Source organism: Phaethon lepturus, unplaced genomic scaffold (genome assembly GCF_000687285.1).
Source record: "Phaethon lepturus isolate BGI_N335 unplaced genomic scaffold, ASM68728v1 scaffold14835, whole genome shotgun sequence".
NCBI lineage: Eukaryota > Metazoa > Chordata > Aves > Phaethontiformes > Phaethontidae > Phaethon > Phaethon lepturus.
In genome coordinates, this window is record NW_010539957.1 from 10,769 (window position 1) to 27,326 (window position 16,558).

The window sequence follows — 16,558 nt, forward strand, 5'->3', positions numbered from 1 at the left end:
ACATCTCCTGTCAGTATTTCCTTCTCTGCATTAGAAGACACCAATTCTTTCAACTTCAGACAAGGATTTAATTACATACAACTATTTTTTTGATCCAGGAGGTCATGCATTTGATGCTGAAGACAGAGGGCTGTCCTAATGCGTGGCAGGAGAAATATATTTGACAAAACCCTGTAAGATCCTTAGGCCCATGTTGTCTCACTAGTTTTAGCAGCTTCTTGATATAATCCATCCAAAAAGCATGAAGACAACAAGGTGCAGTAAAAACAAGTGAACCACAGAAAGACACAAGTTTCAAGGCTCAATGCTCCATACCTTAACATGGAGACACTTGAAGAAAAATGGCCACAGGGATGAATGCCCATCACCTTGAATCTCCTCCACGGGGTCTCTTCATCTCCATTTGATGCTCTCTCTAATTTTCTGCAACGAAAGCTGTCGTTTCATAGCTGAGCGTTACGCAAGGCTGGGCGGGAGGTGTTCCTGACTATTGCAAACTTTCTCTTCCCAGTGAATAGTGGAGCAGAGAGACCACCGTCCCTCCCAGGGCGGTCGTTCAAGGTCTTTCTCTTGGGTGGTTTGGAGTCCGCGGCTGTGTGCGGGGCCTGGGCCGCGGGGGCAGTGCTTGCTGCTGCACCTGGGGCTGCGGCAGCGCGCGCAGCTGCTTCGGGGTGGGATTGCACGGTGGCTGAGGGAGCTCCCGTACCACCATTTCACTGTCCGCCTGGCGAGCCTGCATCATTCGCTCCTCGTCTGCAATGACAGAAGGATCCCCCAATCAGGCACATACTAAGCAGAAGTCGAACAGACAGAGAAAAGTGCTTGGCCCGGGCAAAAATATCCAAATGTTGGTCTTACCTGGAAGGCCACTGCCACTTACAGATATTCCTGCTACTCCAGCGAACAACCAAAATCATCTCTGCCTGTGCATCCCGGGAAAACCCAAAAGCTTTTTGGCTGCCTGGCTGAGGTCAAGGTAGCTGGGGAGTTCTGGGGCAGCTCTGCCCTCTCTGTGTTGGGGGAACCGGCTTTGCCAGGGAAGCCTCAGCAGTCACCAGTGGACACCCTCAGCCTGAGCTGCTCTGTCCTCTTTTGGAAATGGGCCACTGAAGGGAAAGTGAGATGTAACCCCAGGAAGAAACATCAAAACACTCTGCTCTGCACTGTCCATGCTGGGATTTCCAAGCACCTGGAAGCCAGAGGTCCATTTTGCCAGCATTAATTTCCCCACACGTAGAAGGAGTAAAGTCATGCCAGCTGACTTTGGCCACTGGCTCATCATTTCTGAAATGTTGGTCAGCTTAGCTTAGGGATTGAGGGATTTATCTCTTGGGACACGGAAATGGCCTTAAGCACACACCAAACTGTTTCAACGAAGGCTAGTCACCCTCTTATATTAGTTCTCATTTTCCCAGACTTCTCTTTTTCTTAATTCTTGCTGAATCCAGACCCAAGAATTGAGGATATGCTATCACCACACAGTTGAGGGAGTAATGTATCCCACTCGAACAGCCATAATGTAAAATAACACTCAGGTGGCTATGCTCACACCCGTGTCATGCTCACGAGCTATGGCAAGCCTTCCAAGAAGACATCCTGTGGCTGCACTGTGGTGAGCTCTCCCAGCGAATGGGGAAAGCCCTTGCCTATTCTTGGTGGTGGTAACTTTAGAGGAAGCAGGAGGGCCATGGCCAGTTACCCACGCTCAGGTGCGATGAGGTTGCACTTCCCTTGGCCATGGGGCTGATCATGCTCACCCTTGTTAGCCTGACCACTGGCACCTTTGAGGCATCAGATGAGGCCACCTTCAGGCATCACCCTCTTCAAAGGCTGTTGTGGTGTACAAAGGAGCTTTTACTCCCATTTTGTAACTCGAGAACTGACTCACACAGAGAGTAGCTGTTACTTGAGACCACACAGGAAGCCTGACACAGTGTGTGGGGGCAGGACTTGGAAACGTGCCTTTAAACAAGCCCTGCCAGGGCGACCTCCCTCCTGCTTTAGCCTCCCCTTCCCAGTGGGCCAGATGATTCTTCTTGAGTGGCAGCTCAGTATCCTCTGTCCACCCAGACCAGCAGCAATGCCCAGGTTGTAATTTAAGGCATCCTCTCTATCAAGACTGAGAGCCCACTCTCAGAGAAGATTACTCTGGCAGAGTATTTCCTATGGCATGAATTTTGGACACCAGATCAAATCTCTGCCCACTCTGAAAACCTCAACTCTTCAAAGTGCCTCAAGTTGGACCTCCAGTGTTGACATGCCTCCAAGGACGCATTGTTTCGTAGAGAGGAAAGTTCTGTGAGACGCCTGAGGAAACCCACAGAAAAGCTGAGCCCTTCTTGCCCTTCCTCACTATCTACAATGTTTCCAAATGTGACTAATGATTTCAAGGATCCTAATTTTACACCATGTAAATTTAATGAAAAAAATCTGCTGACAGGGTTATCTAATTCTCTACTTTAGCCCCATGGATGTTCGTATGACTGGTGGACTTGGCCGAGCTTTAGAGGAGCAATTCTTCCCCCACAAATAAACAAAAGGGCTTGAGAACGAAGTCTGTTGTTCAAAGCATATATCAGAAACCAAGATTGGCAATGCCAGCCGATCTGCTGAGATTCATCACCTGTCAAAACCAGGTTATTGCTCATGCCAAGGTAGAGAGCATGCTCCTGCCCACAGGGCTGCTGTCAGCAGTGAGCTCTAAGATTTTAGGTGGCTGGACAGCAGCATAAAGCCCCTTAAACACTTACCATCATCTTCAAGCCTTTCTGCTTTCTTCTTCCTGATGCAATAAATAAGTAGAATCACAAAGATGACGAAGAAGATTGCACCTCCTGCTATGCTTAAGATGAGATAAAGGTCCAGCTGGCCTAGTTAAGGAAACAAAAGAGGATGTTAGAGGGAAAGAAATAACTTGCACACATCTACCTAGAAATCTGTATTTTTTTACATTGACTGTAAAAGCAGCACAGTGAGAGAGCCCACTCTTTGCCTTTTCTCTGTACACAGCAGAAAGTTGCTGGTCCTTGGTGTGGAGAATTTTGATTGCTCCCTGATGGATCCAAGTTCTGCAGAAAATTGAAACCAGAGCATTCATATGTGCCAGCTCATCTTACTTAAATTACCACAGATGCCCTGTTCCTGCTAGCAACAGACCCTTTTAAGGACAATGAGCATCCAGGCAGTGCTCAGCATCTAACAAAAATAAACTTTTTTAGTACTTCCTACTGAGCTGGAAACACTGAGACTAGCTTGCTTCATAGTATTTTGGTACTTCCTATTCAATTTTTGGCCGTACGCAAACTAAAAAAATAGTGAAAAGGAAAAGAACATAACCACATATCCCACAGCCTCAAAACGAGAGTTCAGTTTGCCCAGTGAGCAAAAACCTATGATTGTTCCTCATTTTTGCCAGGTGAGGTTTGCTGGATGCTGGCCTGCCTTTGCCACCTCCTGCTTGGGCTGTCCTCCTGGCATCTAGCATTCACGCTCAAGCACAGGCGCCGTGGCGCTGAGCCCAGAAGTGCACCTTCCTTGGCTTCTTGGGGGACAAAGCTCCAAAGGGGACGACACCACCGGTACCATCCTGAACATTCACTGGGCATGCACATGGAGGGCAAAGAGTGATGACGCCAAAGCCAAGATGTCTACAGTATAAAGGCCACCATCAACCTGGGCTGCCCCAGTGGAAAAAAGAGACGAGTACCCTCAGCAATGTGGTGGTTCTCACCTGCTTTAGCTGCCAGTGTTGCACCAAGGTGTTTTTTGCCCTTTCCGTGCCTGTTTCTGCCAGCTGACTGTAAGGTGAGCCCAGGCGGATTGAAGCGTGCTTACGCTTATATGAAAAGTTAGCTGGGCAGAAGCCGATCTGAAGCATGCCTTGCCTGCTAAATGTCAAAATTCAAGGTGACAGGCCTCGAACGCAGGACCAGATATTCATGGAGGGCAGCAGGGCTGGAAGGAGGTTCGACTGCAAGCTGAGGGATTTTTAATGTACTGTGGAGCTGACAGAGTCCTGCCACCACATGGAAATGTTTGAGAGGTTTTTAGTTTGAGGAGGAAGGGTAGTGCTACGTGGGTTTAGTGGTTTTCTGGTGTCTGAGAAATGCTGTATTTGTACCTTAAAGATCCATATGGCAAACCTTTTATTTCTCTGTTAATGATTTGAGAAAAAGCAAACTCTCCCACCCAACTCACCCTGTGAAAGAAGAGCATTTCTCAAGGGTGAGAAGAAGTGAAATCAAAGTATCTAGCTGATGGCTCATGTCTGCCTACACCAGCAATGCAGATAGGCCCGTGCTTGCTTGGCTTGTGCCCTGGGATGGCCAGTTTCAGCCAGTGTTTCCTCATTAAGCCAACGTGTTGGGGCTAGTTTGCCCTGCCTTAAATGGGTCTAATCCGGCAGCATGTTTTCACACCTGGCTCCAAATTCCATGCCACACCTCACTCCCCCACACCCCAGCCCCTTCCCAATGCTGGCACCAATGGCACTGTGCAGCCCATCCGGTCAGGCAGCTCATGCAGCAGAAAACAACCCTTTTTTGGCTCTTTTAGGCATCAGAGGGGTCCTTCAGGAGGCAAGGGCTGCACAGGAGAGCAGAGGCCACGTCATCCCTTCAGTCAGCCTCAGCAGACCTTAGATCGCTTCAGTAAAGCCTTAAGGCTTGCTCCCTCCTTCTCACACCATGGGTTGGCCTTCGAAAACGGACTTTTCCCTAAATTCACAACGGCAAAAATAGCTGGAAATTGGAAATACTGAGCCAGCTCTCCTGAGTCTCCCACTCTCCACTAGCTCTAGCGGGAATCTAGAGCAAGAGAGCGCTTTAAGCGAAGCACTCGCAGTTAGGTGGGGTGAAGCCAAGCCCAGCAAATTCAAGGACTTTTCCCCAGTACCGCAATGGAAATCTGAACTTTGAACTGAACACCATGTCCAGTGTTGTACCAGTATGATCTGCCCCTTGTTTTTGCCTTAACTTTCAAAACTTTTATGGAGGGGAGTGATGACTCCTTTTGCCTATCTAATCATTTTCAGCATGACTCTGCCCATCTAAAATGCAATTCCTTCAGTTCTTTTACTGCATCTATGGTTTAGAAAGATGATGCTTCAATTGAGTAAGAAAATCCATGGTACATTTGAGCCCCTCTCATCTGAGGCATGCAACCCCAAAGCTCAGTTAAATTCTCCATAACCTCCCTCCTGATTTCTATGCCAAGCTGGAGAGTCCAAGCAGCTTATTTTTCCCCTTGTGGGAGCACCCATCCACATCCACAGGTAGAAGACAACCACCACCTTCATAGGTATGATCATGAAGAGCACAAAAATAATGTCCCCACCATGAGAATGTAAACTAGGACCAAATCCCCTGAAATCAATGCCATGGCTTCATATACATAGGAAAAGATCCCAAGCCATATTTTCCCAACATAAGCTGTTAATTTATGTCATGGTAGCTTGGGTAGTTTTATACTATCTTACTGAAGTCAACTCTTTGGCTTTGGGCTGGTTGACTGAAGTCAACCTTTGGGAAGTACCATTAGTTTTAAAGGAATATAGGAGGATAAAAATGAGGGGGAAAGTGCTTTCTGCCTTTTGCAGACTGCTGTGTGGGAATAAAACGCTTTCAAGCCCACCTCCTAGGGGTGGGCAAGCATCTCTCTCTGACTCATTCGCACCTCAGCCAGCCTGATCATGCTGACAGGCTGCAATTTCCCCCAGGGGACTTCACCTCCTGTGCAAGCAGCACTGCAGTGCACCCCGGGGGCCACTCTGCCACCCACAAGGCCCTTGACTCCAGAAAAACCTCTCCTCCTCTTCCAGAGAGTCCCAGGACTCACTGAGCATGGGGGACAACATCGCTGGCGGCAGGAGAAGAGGAGGAGCATGGCCCAGCTCACATCCCACTGCCCCCAGCTTGGCCACTCTGCTGTTAGAGCAGGGGTGCCATTAGGGTAGCAACGGGGCAGGTGGAGAAGCGACAAGGCTGGGGAATGCCGAGGAGAAAGCAAGACTCGCATCCCAGCTACCACAGCAGCATCAGCTCCCAGTAACTGCAGCGGCGTTAGACTGGCAACACTGGGTACAGGGAACCGTCGACGCTCCTGGCACCTGGACCAGTCCTACAGACACGTGCAACCATGTCAGGCTTTGTGGGCCTGCCCTAGCAGACTGTGGCAAAAAAATATTCTTTTTTTTTTTTTTTACCTGAGCACTTAATTACTTTTTCAGCCGTTTTTTTGCTGACTTGGTTCTTAACAACACATCTGAATGTCCCAGAATGCCGCGTGTGCAATTCCAACCTTGTTGCATTCTTTTGGATTTTTTTGCTTTTATCTTGAGACAGTTCTATTATAAATGTTTCGTCTTTAGTCTTCTGCTTCACTTCACACTTGACAGATACAGTTTTATTCATGCATTCAGCACTGAGGATTGGCTGAGGGACAGGCTCTGAAAAAGAAGAGAAAGGACAGGCACATCTGAGATGGATTCTCCTTTTGAAAACCCCCATTATTAAGCAGAACAGAGAGTTAGTCCCCAATAAGCAGTAAGGGAGTAACACCAGCTAATGAGACCAGAGAAGAAGGAAGAGCAAATTAGACCTCTACTACAGAAGTAACATGGCAATAACAAAAAAAATGCAGTTTATTAGCCTACGTATTTGGCCTAGCAAAGCGGAGCTGCACCACCACGGCTGGACTACTTTCAGGCTCAGCCTGACTCACAGCCAGGCAGTGAGGGGAGGAAGTTGTATTTTGGGGGGAGGTGGTACATGGGAGGGTCTCGGAGCCACAGCCCCCTCCAACTCCATCCCCGGTGTTTTGGTGCAAAAGTCGGCTCTGATCTGCCTGTGCCCATCAAGAGAGATTTCCTCTAAGGCAAGACAAACAGCTACTTAGGATGCTTTATGTACTACCAATGGCACGCAGCTGGCATGACAGCCACAGCATGAAAAGCCTTCAAAACAGAACAGAAAACACAAAACAGACACTTCTCAGCTCTCAATGAGGTTATGACAGAAAGAACCAATTTCTGTCTCTTTTTATGCCCTGCAAACATCCAGCTACATTTTGGTTCCAGGTTCTCTATCGCTGGTGGCAATGAAAGAGCCAGAAAAGCCTGCAAGGCTTTCCTCAATTAGGGGCAACTGGCAGACATCAGATGGAAAAAAATTAATTTCTACCTTTTAGACCAGGTAAACAAAAACATGCCAGGGACACCTATAGCTCTAGGCAGTGTAAGCTATAGAGACAATAAATTTTAAAGCCAATAAGGGCTGCTCATAGCAAATGGAGTCTAGGTTCACGCTGTGACCCTGCACCTAGCCAAGGTGCAGCCACCCTTTCTTCGTTAAGCCCACTCCTCTTCTGCAAGCTGTAACCTATCGTTCAGGGGAACATCCCAGTGTGAAACACTCGAGTCCAGGTCCCAGAGATAGAGTTGTGTAATGATATCATCTAAACTATTATTTTTTTGGAACAACTCTTTGTCCAACACTAGTAACAAAGTATACTCTGGCTGACAAATGACTCTAGCACCCGACGGTTACTGAAGGACTTTACTTCCAAAACCATTGATTGGAGGTAAGGCAACCCGCTGCTCAGTAGATGAAATGATGCAGCACGTAGCTAGGTTGAAAGCTTAACCTGAAATTGAACCCAGGACACCCCAATGACAGCTCAGTGGCTTAAGCATGAGTAAATAGCATCAAGCCCTGACAACTTCCTGAATCTGTAGACAGTTTGCTATAATAATTCCCAAAGTAGTGAGACATCCTCACTGCTCAGCAACCCATTAGCCACAGGGCCTCCCACTGCGCAGAAACTTTGCTAAAACCATTCCAGCCTCATCAAGGCATCATTTCTGTAGTGCCAGCTGGGGCCCACCAACTCAAGAAGTTGGCAGAGGTGTGGATGCTGGCTGAAGAAGGACAGAACAAAATCACCCCCTTGCTGAGAAAAAAAGCCCCATGCTGCCCTATAGCTTAGAGGTCTGGAGAGGTGGCAGCAGCCATAAAGGAGCAGAATAGCCATCCCCATCTTCCCTACTCATCCCAAAAGCTTTGGGCTGCTACCGCACTTATCTCTCAGGACCAGATACAGCACAGGAACGGAGGCTGCCTTCATGCTTTGAACCCACACAGCTGAAATCCCCAGACGTGTGCTTAAGTGTGCTTTGAACAGCACAATCTTCATATTTGTTGTGTTATGCTATGCAAGGATAGGGCGCAGGGGTCGTCTTCCCCTGCAAACTCAGCTCCTGTTGTGGTGCATCTCAGGGGATGTGACTGCTGGCTAATTTTTAGGTTAGAGCAAAAATGGAGTGGGATCGCATTGCCTAAATGCAGCATTTAGTGCCACCTGGGCTCCCGAGCTCTTCTCAGGAGAGCTGGCAGATGCAACGCAAGATGCTCACCTTGCCAGAGCAGTAGCTAGAGACCAAAAGTCATAACTCAGTGCCCTTAACATAGCACCGGAAGCGCCAGAACTGCCATCAGCCACAGGCGTACCTCACGTAGGTTGCGGCTGTCCCGCAAGACGTTTTTGGAAGCAGGGCACTGCTGGGAGCGCAGCCCCGCTCGCGGTGCGGCCAGCATGGACTCACTCACAGCTGCTTGCTTGGGCACACCTGGAAACCTGGTGGCTGACAGAGGGGGGGGCCAGAAAGAAGCAGGCGACCAGGGGGCATCCATAGGAGCAAGAGAAAGGAGAAGAGCAGCAGACTGCTGTCAGTGGTGGGAAGAAAGAGGTACGTCTTGTCCCCCCAAAACAGGAAGCGGGGAGCAATGAGCAGAAAAGGTTGTAGGAGAGAGCGGGAATACCAGGTCTTATTCAGCTATACTGGGAATGGCATGGGAAGAGCAAAAACTCACCCTGAACGATGAACATCGTGTCTTCTTCTGCCTTCAGTTTTCCATCCTGCTGATAAACAGTCACCGTGTACTTTCCACTGTCCTCTTTCACCACATGCTCTATTTGCAGAGTCCCATTTAGGAGTATCTTACATCTGCACTGGTCCTTGTTCGCATAGTACTTAACTTTCTTTTCTTTTAGCTGAAGCAACTTTTCTCTGTCTTTCAGCCACGTTGCATCATATACGCTCCCAGCAGCCGCAGCGATGCTGAGAAGAGCCGACTCATTGACAGCCGCGTAAATCCATTTGGTGACGGAGCCTGTAAAGGGAGCACAACCAGCCCGTCAGCGTGTCTCCAGCAGTCCCTGCTGCTATGCTTGGCAGCCACAGCGGTGGCCCGAAAGGTTGTCACTTGCTACCCCCTCCCCAAGTTGCCCAAGCCTTTCTGCGTTACTGATGCTGTCTTCCTCCCCTGCTCCAAAGCGCCTCTTGATCGTTCATTACATAAATGCCAGCACCCAATTTAATTCTGAGAGGCAAGGAAGCTAAGAGTCCGGCTCTCAAAAGCTGGCTTTACACTCTGGCTGACTTATTTGCAGTGATTTTGGATGCCAAGATTCGTGGCTGCCCGTGAACTTAATCCTTCCTGAAAATAAGGTCCCTTTGGCGTGTTTTGCACGTGGCACAGGCTGGTACCCAGAGCAGCCATCACTGCAAACATTACTGTGGACAGCAAGAACACAAACCAGTAGTGGCCCTGGACTGTAGGATGAGTTCAGCAATAACAGTGATGTCAATAATGATGATAATGATAATAATAGCAGCCCATGCCAAGCAGTGAGTGAGTGTAAGGCACTGAACTGGAGGCAGACCCAGTGCTGCCAGCTCGCAGTGACCCCCTCTCACCCATCCCGGGCACCCTGCCCCACTGGGATATATCCACTTGGTTTTGCTAGCACAGGATCATGGTGGGGCAAGTCAGGCAGGGAGAACCAAACAGCTAACCGCAGCCTGTGAACTGACCGGGCACTGGAGACAGCAGGAGATAAGCAAAGGCCAAGAAAATCTTTTCTCTTTGCAGGTCTCCTTTGACGACAGGTCCCCCCTGCAGAACAGGTAAGAGTAGGTGCTTCCCGAAGGCGCTACCAGGACCGTGCAGCGCTTAGCGTGAGGCTGCTGGAGGGGATATTTGGGAAAGCCAAGGCTGCTAACCATCAACCACGTTACTGCCCGCGGAGAGGACATACTCCCTGGGCTGTGCCTGGCTGGCCTGCCCTCACCCCTCCAGGCTGCTTCACAGCCTTTCCAAGGCCCATCCCCGGCGAAGCGGGGCTTCGGAGTGCAAAGTTTGCCGGGAGGTCGCTTCAAGTAAGGTACGGTCTACAGCCCCGTGGCAGGTGGGAAGTTTGCAGGGGGAGGCAGAAAAAGCGCTCCCAGGTGTCAGGCGGGGTAAGGTGACCGGTAACCAAACGCGCGCTCAGAGCCACGGCTGATTTCGTCTGTCATATTCTTACGTTCATTCCTCTTCAATTTACAGGGTAAAGCCGATCTGCAGGAGAGGATTCCTCTTCACATCGCCAGATTGAGCTGATTCTGCTCTAATTTCATATATTTTGAGCCCTTTTTCCGCATGGAGAGAAAAACTATGCTTATGCACATTTTTATTACAGTCCGTCATTCCTGGTGTCTGGGACAATGATTAACTATATCACTGAGGGGAAACTGAAATCCAGTTGCTATTTTATGAAACTAACAATATTAGAGATAATCAAAGAGCTAAAATAGTGTGCCTCTGCAACAAGAAAATTAATACTGACGTGCTGCTGGCTATTCGCCTCCAGCCTAAGGAGAGGCTGTTATTTCACTATTGCATTTCTTACAGGGTATTTGATGTATCTAATGGAATATTCTGAAATCAAGCTATCAACCAAACAGTCTTGGAAGCAGCTATCCTCCACACAGATGACCCTACAGATTATACCCAAATATTTGAATTCTGATACTTGTTTGTGCTCAGTCATGCACAGGTATTTAGAGCTAGTAATAGTATCTGTCATGCAAAGAAATGCTATCATTTATTTTTTCTCTCTGGAAGTAAAGAAAAAAAAATAATCTAAGATAATTCAATGGCATCTCTATGGACAGACCACCGAGACTCATCTCTGGGAGTTTATCTGATCTCTATAGTCTTGCTAGTGGAAAGCTGGGTATCCCACACAGAAAACACTAAAAATCTGTTTAGCTAGTCAAAGAACATTTCTGCTAATGCCAACTAAAATGTGCTCCAAGGGGTGGAAAGATCCAAACTGGCAGTGTAGAGCTCACTTGCAGTCACAAGAAAGAGTTAAAAGGAAAAGCTCCCATAGTAACTTTAGAGAAGTAAGGAAGCATTTGAAACAAGTTTTCCATTCGAGGGAATAATCATCTGCTGGCGAAGATGTTTTATATATCACGTACAAAAAAAAAAAAAAATCCTTATTTATCTATTAGCTTTGTTCTGGAGGAAAAGAAAAGCATTAAACAGCCATGCATACAAACTCTAGTGGAATGAACAGAGAAAAAACTACCTATGCATGATTGTATTGTCGCCATCTCTTATAACCTTCTCTAATCTATGAGTTAACACCTTAATTAAGTTTTTAGATTAATATTTTTAAAAATAATGAGAGCAGTAACACACAAAATATAAAAAATGTATGTATTTGCTTGCTGTTTTCACATCTTAGACTTCTTCAACTCCACTGAAGACACGGAGATATATCACTCTTTCTGTTAATATTTATGGAAGAATGTAATTTGCACTTTCAAAAGATTTGTTCATCTATGATAAGAAAAGGAAATTACATACAATAATGCACCGTGAACTGTATCTCTAATGTAGTACAAGCTACCTCGAGGGCAGAGAGAAAACTGCATGCTGACATTTCTCGTTATACATGTGTCAAATTAAGGCTCATTAACTTAAACCCACAACTGTTTACAGCTTGTTATTATAACTGGAATAGGAAACTCAGGTCCTGCCCTCCCTCCAGCTGAAAATTAAATCAAATAATAACAGCAATAACCCAAAGGTCTTCATTCATTGGGAAAGTGGAATGAGTTTCTTATCAGTAACATCCTACCAAGCTGTAAGTGGATTAAAATGCAATTTTAACAAGGCTAGCCCGAAAGAGCAAAAAACGGTAAGAAAAACTCACATTTTACACTGGGAAATAAAAGCAGCAAGCACTTGACTAGGCAAATCCTCCTAAAGTTCATTTTCAGGGTCAAAAAAAATCCAGTGTCGCCTTGTCTAATGGTAGCTCCTGGCAGGTGAAAGGATTTTCTGCTGCGAGCTAGCGGCTGTGGGATGTGTCGGTACAGCCCTTGCGCCCTCCTCCCAGCTCTCACCCTAGCACTTCTCGTTTCGAGCACAGGCACAAAAACCACGGGCAGAAACACCTCTCGACGGGGTGTTTTATCAGGACGGGGACCATGCGCAGTGACAAGGAAAAAGCACGCTAAAATGCGGGGATGCCCCCCAGATCTGCCCACCCAGCTGGAGGACCAGCCGGGACCCTCGTCCTCTTCAGTGTTCACCCAAAGTGTTCAACTCCAGCACCCGCATGCCACCATCCTAGTGGGAAGGATACAGTTTTGGGGGCAATGGGAATCCTTCTGCTCGCCCGTAGCCTCATCAGCAGTGAGGGGACACGCAAGCCCAGAACCCCCGGCAGGGAGCAGGTAGCTGATGGCTGTTGGTCAACGTGTAGAAAGGAGCTGCACTTCCCTTGGAAACCGCCAGGATCAGCTTCACATCGATGTCTGATCTATGAGGGGCTGGCCGGTGCAACGCGAAGGTGTCCTGCAGGCACGGCCGGCCATTTGAGCGTGGAAGGGGATGAAAACACTGCCTTGGGTCTAGCCAGAAACCAGCCCTGAAGCCGGCTGGAGTGGGAAAGATGGTGAGGAAAAAAGCTGGAAGGAGGCACGGGAGTTAGGTCCAAAAACACATGAGAAGCTAATAAAATCTTTATTCCTGATTCCAATATGAGGCAGATGGGGTGGTGAGGATTTTGAACCATATCATCCCCAGCACAATCCCTCTGCTACAGTGGCCACTGCAAACCTCCAGCTTTTTGTCGCAGATGTAGACCAAGAAAGAAGACGGAAAAAAAGCTGTGGCACAGGAGATGTACAATACTAGATAAATCTTTCTCATTCATTCACGTCATTCTTTTTCCTTGAAGTTATAGGAAGGTCTTGTAAGACACCTCCCCTGCTCTTTGTCATCTTTTAACTGGTACTAACGCTGGTAAAAACTGCCCCTTTTTGCACAGAGGGCAAAAAAGTTACCCAAGGTAAAACTCATTAAGGTCATGGTGTTGCTGCCTCTGCACATCATGGGAAAACCTACCTTTTCTTCCTTCTTTTTGCTTTTATTTCCTTACAAAGAATGCACAAGGGAGGTATGTGCAAAAGGATAGAGAAAGCAACAGCAGCAAGATGATATTTCTGTGCCTGACTTCTACCCTCTGTGGACAAAAAACAAGCGGAGGGTGGGGGCTGCCATGCCCAGGCATCTCCCCAGCCGAGCAGATGGTGCCGGCAGTGCTGGCCCTGGGGAGCTGTCGGGACCTCTCTCCCTGGCCACGCTGGCAGGGACGTGCAAGGTCTGCACGCTTGGACACATCTGCTTCCAGCCGGAGCGCCTACGGGGCTTTGGGCAACGGCAGCAACACCGATCTCTCCTGAGGTTTTTTTTTTTTTTGCTGGGTCCATAAAGCAGAGCAGAGGGAGGCCCCCGGCTGAAACACTGCCCACACTCTGCTCAACCTGGTCTTGCTTCTTCCTCACAGCAACATCCCTCAAAGCCACTGCCTGCTTCCAGCGTACCCCTGCGCTTCGTCCTGTTTGTCACCACACTCAGATTGCAAATTGGCTGGGGCAGGGACCGTCCTTCTGCTCTGCACACACACAGAGCCTGCTTGGTGCCGTCCCACTTGCTAGATACTGCCTGCTGCTCCACAGCAGCAGAATGAGGCTTGAAAGGATGCCCTGTATTCATGAAGGCCACTATTTCCAGTTAATCAAGTTTCTCGTGGCCAGATGCCCATGCTCTTCTAAAATCACAGCTGAAATGCCTCAGACTGAGAGCCCCTATGCTCCAGCAGACCAGTTATAGCACATCAAACGTGGCATCCTTTTTCCTGCTAGAGCAACAGGTAGATAGGAGTAAGAAACCACTCCTAAAGGTTATAAAAGGTCTGTTCAAAAACGATTTTGCTGTGAGCAGTGAAGAGGCACTCAAGAGAGGTGCTGAGGGCTCAGTAGCTGATGTCCACTGTGCACGACAGAAGTGACACCAGGCCTTGGTATTTCCAAGTACTTGGCTGCATGCGCACAAAATCAACCTGCTTAGAGATTTTGTATAACAAAAGCACAGCCGAGCCAGCAAAGGAGCCTACCACCCACCTGCAGCCATGATTGCCCATGAGATCCTGGCACATGCATGGTCCATCCCACCAGGCAGCCCTTTTTCTAACCAGCGTCGGAAACCTCCTGCACCATCAGACCCAGCTGGTCAAGCAGAAAGCACCCTGTGTCTCTGACCTCAGCCTTCCTGCCAGATGAGAAGTGGGGAAATGGCAATATCCTTCTGGCTTTACTCTCCCTCTCTTGAGGAGCAAGACAATGCTGTGCTGCAGTCCTGACTGGGCTTCGATGCCCATTTTAGAAGAAGGAAGGGATTTTCTGGATGTTACTGGGAGGGAAGCACTGGAAGTCCCTGCACTGATGTCTCTGTTTCCCCCCAAGGGAAGGCATTATGAAGAGGGTATCTGAAGGCAAATGGGTATCTCTGGAAAGCACAGCAGCTTTGGGCTACCGCCACAGAGGAGCTCTGGAGGCCAGCATGTACCTTCAGCAAGGCGGCGTGGGATGCACATCCTGAAAACAGCTAGAGCAGGGAGCACAGGCAGAGCAGCCCCCGCACCACCCGGCGATGCTCCCCAAAGAGCAGGACAGGCAAGACGAGAGCTACTGCTCGCAGCTGTGTGCTGCCACAGCCCAAACGCTGTCCCAGGTTGTGCTGGGCAGGACGAGGCGAGGTCTGGCAGGCCTGCAGATACCCACACCCTCACGCTCTTCTGCTTGCTGCAGACCTCTCTCCCACCCATTAGGCAGGAAGTAACACCGCTGGGCTAAACACAAGCCAGCTAGAAAACCAGGGCACCGACAGAAGAGGCGATGTCTCCCAGTATGGTGGTGCTGGACCTGACTTCAGCTAGGCCTGTCAGCCCCCGGCTGAGGGTGCGTGGTCTCTGGTTAGCTGTCATTGCTGGACATCTCCACCTTCTGACGCACGGTAGAGAAGAGGACCGAATGCAGCCGTGACAATGGGGTGTTTCTTTGCAGCTGCTGCTATCTCTGTGGGATTGTTTCGACTTGCAAAAGCCACAAAGTGCTGTAGTCATATGCATTTGCTTTTGTTGCTCGCTCTCTCTTTTACTCTTCCGTTTCCTCACAGGGAATATATGTATCATACTTACATTTCCATGTAAAGGTGACAGACTCCCACACATCTGAGGGCAGCACCTCAAGAGACAATATGTAGTTGTTCCCCGCTCTAAGTCTTCAACCAAGTGATAAGCCAATAAACATGCATGCCTGAGGCTAATAAGAAAAGGGAATGTTATTAGATGTAGAAAAGGAAGAGTACAAATACACTTAGCATGTTATTCTTAGGAAAGTCAGCATGCAATAAGCCCGTGTGGATTTGTAGCTCGTCTGATAATTTGCACGATCTCCTCTGGTATGAAGCTTAGGTCATATTAAATGGCATTTGCATGAGACTCACTACTCTTCCATGAAAGTACAGTCAGACACCTTGCACTCACCATCGCCTGAGACCCTCGCCGTGAAAGATGACAGGAGCATTGCATGTTCACACCTCTCAATTTCTCACAAAGACAGGCCTTTAGTGAGGCACAGTTTGTGAGAAAAGCAAAGGTGATCTTGATTGAAACACCAGATGGATAGTATCATGTGGAGGGGAGGCTTCGGATAAGGCTGACCTTATGCTTGGGAGCAATCCTGAGTTTGCATCCTAGCCTGCAAGACTACCAGCTGGGCTCCATCTGGGTCGCCCTGGACAGTAGCTGAGGGTTTCACGATGGCACATGCCCTTCTCCTTTAGCATAACTTTGCAGGGCAGGGTGAACTGTGGGGGAGAAGTCAAGTCAGCCCTGGCAGGAGGAGTTGCCCCTGCACGGTGAAATGCCAAGGAACTGCTGGCTTCCACAGACAGTTTCAGCCATTTGGCTGAGGAAGGCCACATATCTCCTCCTCTTCACTTCTGCCTCGCACAGAGCCAAGAAAGGAAGAAGTCCAGCTTGAATGGAGCGGTGCAAATGTGAAGATCGTGAACTCAAAGTAAAGCTTTGGCCAAACGTTTGGCGGGGATGCTGACTCAGTGGCTTGGAGCCTGTTACACACAAACCGAGAGCACCGCTTTGCCTTTACGCAGTGGAAATATTCCAAAAATAGTGACACACCATGAAACGGCTGTCTGCAGAAACTTTTTCATCTGTCTCTAAACAGAGGTAGATGGAAGCTTTCAAACCGTGGCTCATGCAGAATAGTCCTTGGCTGACTATTTCAAGATAAATGGTTCCTTTGTGATGTCCATAATACCATATCATCAGCCCCAGGTGTTCTCTCTCTCAGACT

At 48.5% G+C, this 16,558-nt stretch overlaps 1 protein-coding gene across 1 annotated transcript; it reads right to left on the minus strand.

Moving 5' to 3' along the window:
* Window positions 1-556: 556 nt before the first annotated feature.
* On the minus strand, window positions 557-12,106 carry CD2 (CD2 molecule). The gene is made up of 5 exons (XM_010287309.1): window positions 12,046-12,106; window positions 8,868-9,167; window positions 6,203-6,445; window positions 2,751-2,870; window positions 557-753 (listed from the first exon to the last, which is right to left on the minus strand). The coding sequence occupies exons 1-5, from the start codon at window positions 12,104-12,106 to the stop codon at window positions 557-559; spliced, it is 921 nt and encodes a 306-aa protein (XP_010285611.1).
* Between the last annotated feature and the right edge of the window lie 4,452 nt (window positions 12,107-16,558).

Coding starts and splice junctions, on each gene's coding strand:
- CD2 (XM_010287309.1), bottom strand. CDS start 12,106: ATGAACTTTAGGAGGATTTGCCTAGTCAAGTGCTTGCTGCTTTTATTT. Junction 2,871..6,202: donor AAAAGTAATTAAGTGCTCAG/GTAAAAAAAAAA, acceptor TTCCTTAACTAG/GCCAGCTGGACCTTTATCTC. Junction 754..2,750: donor AGAAAGGCTTGAAGATGATG/GTAAGTGTTTAA, acceptor CTGTCATTGCAG/ACGAGGAGCGAATGATGCAG.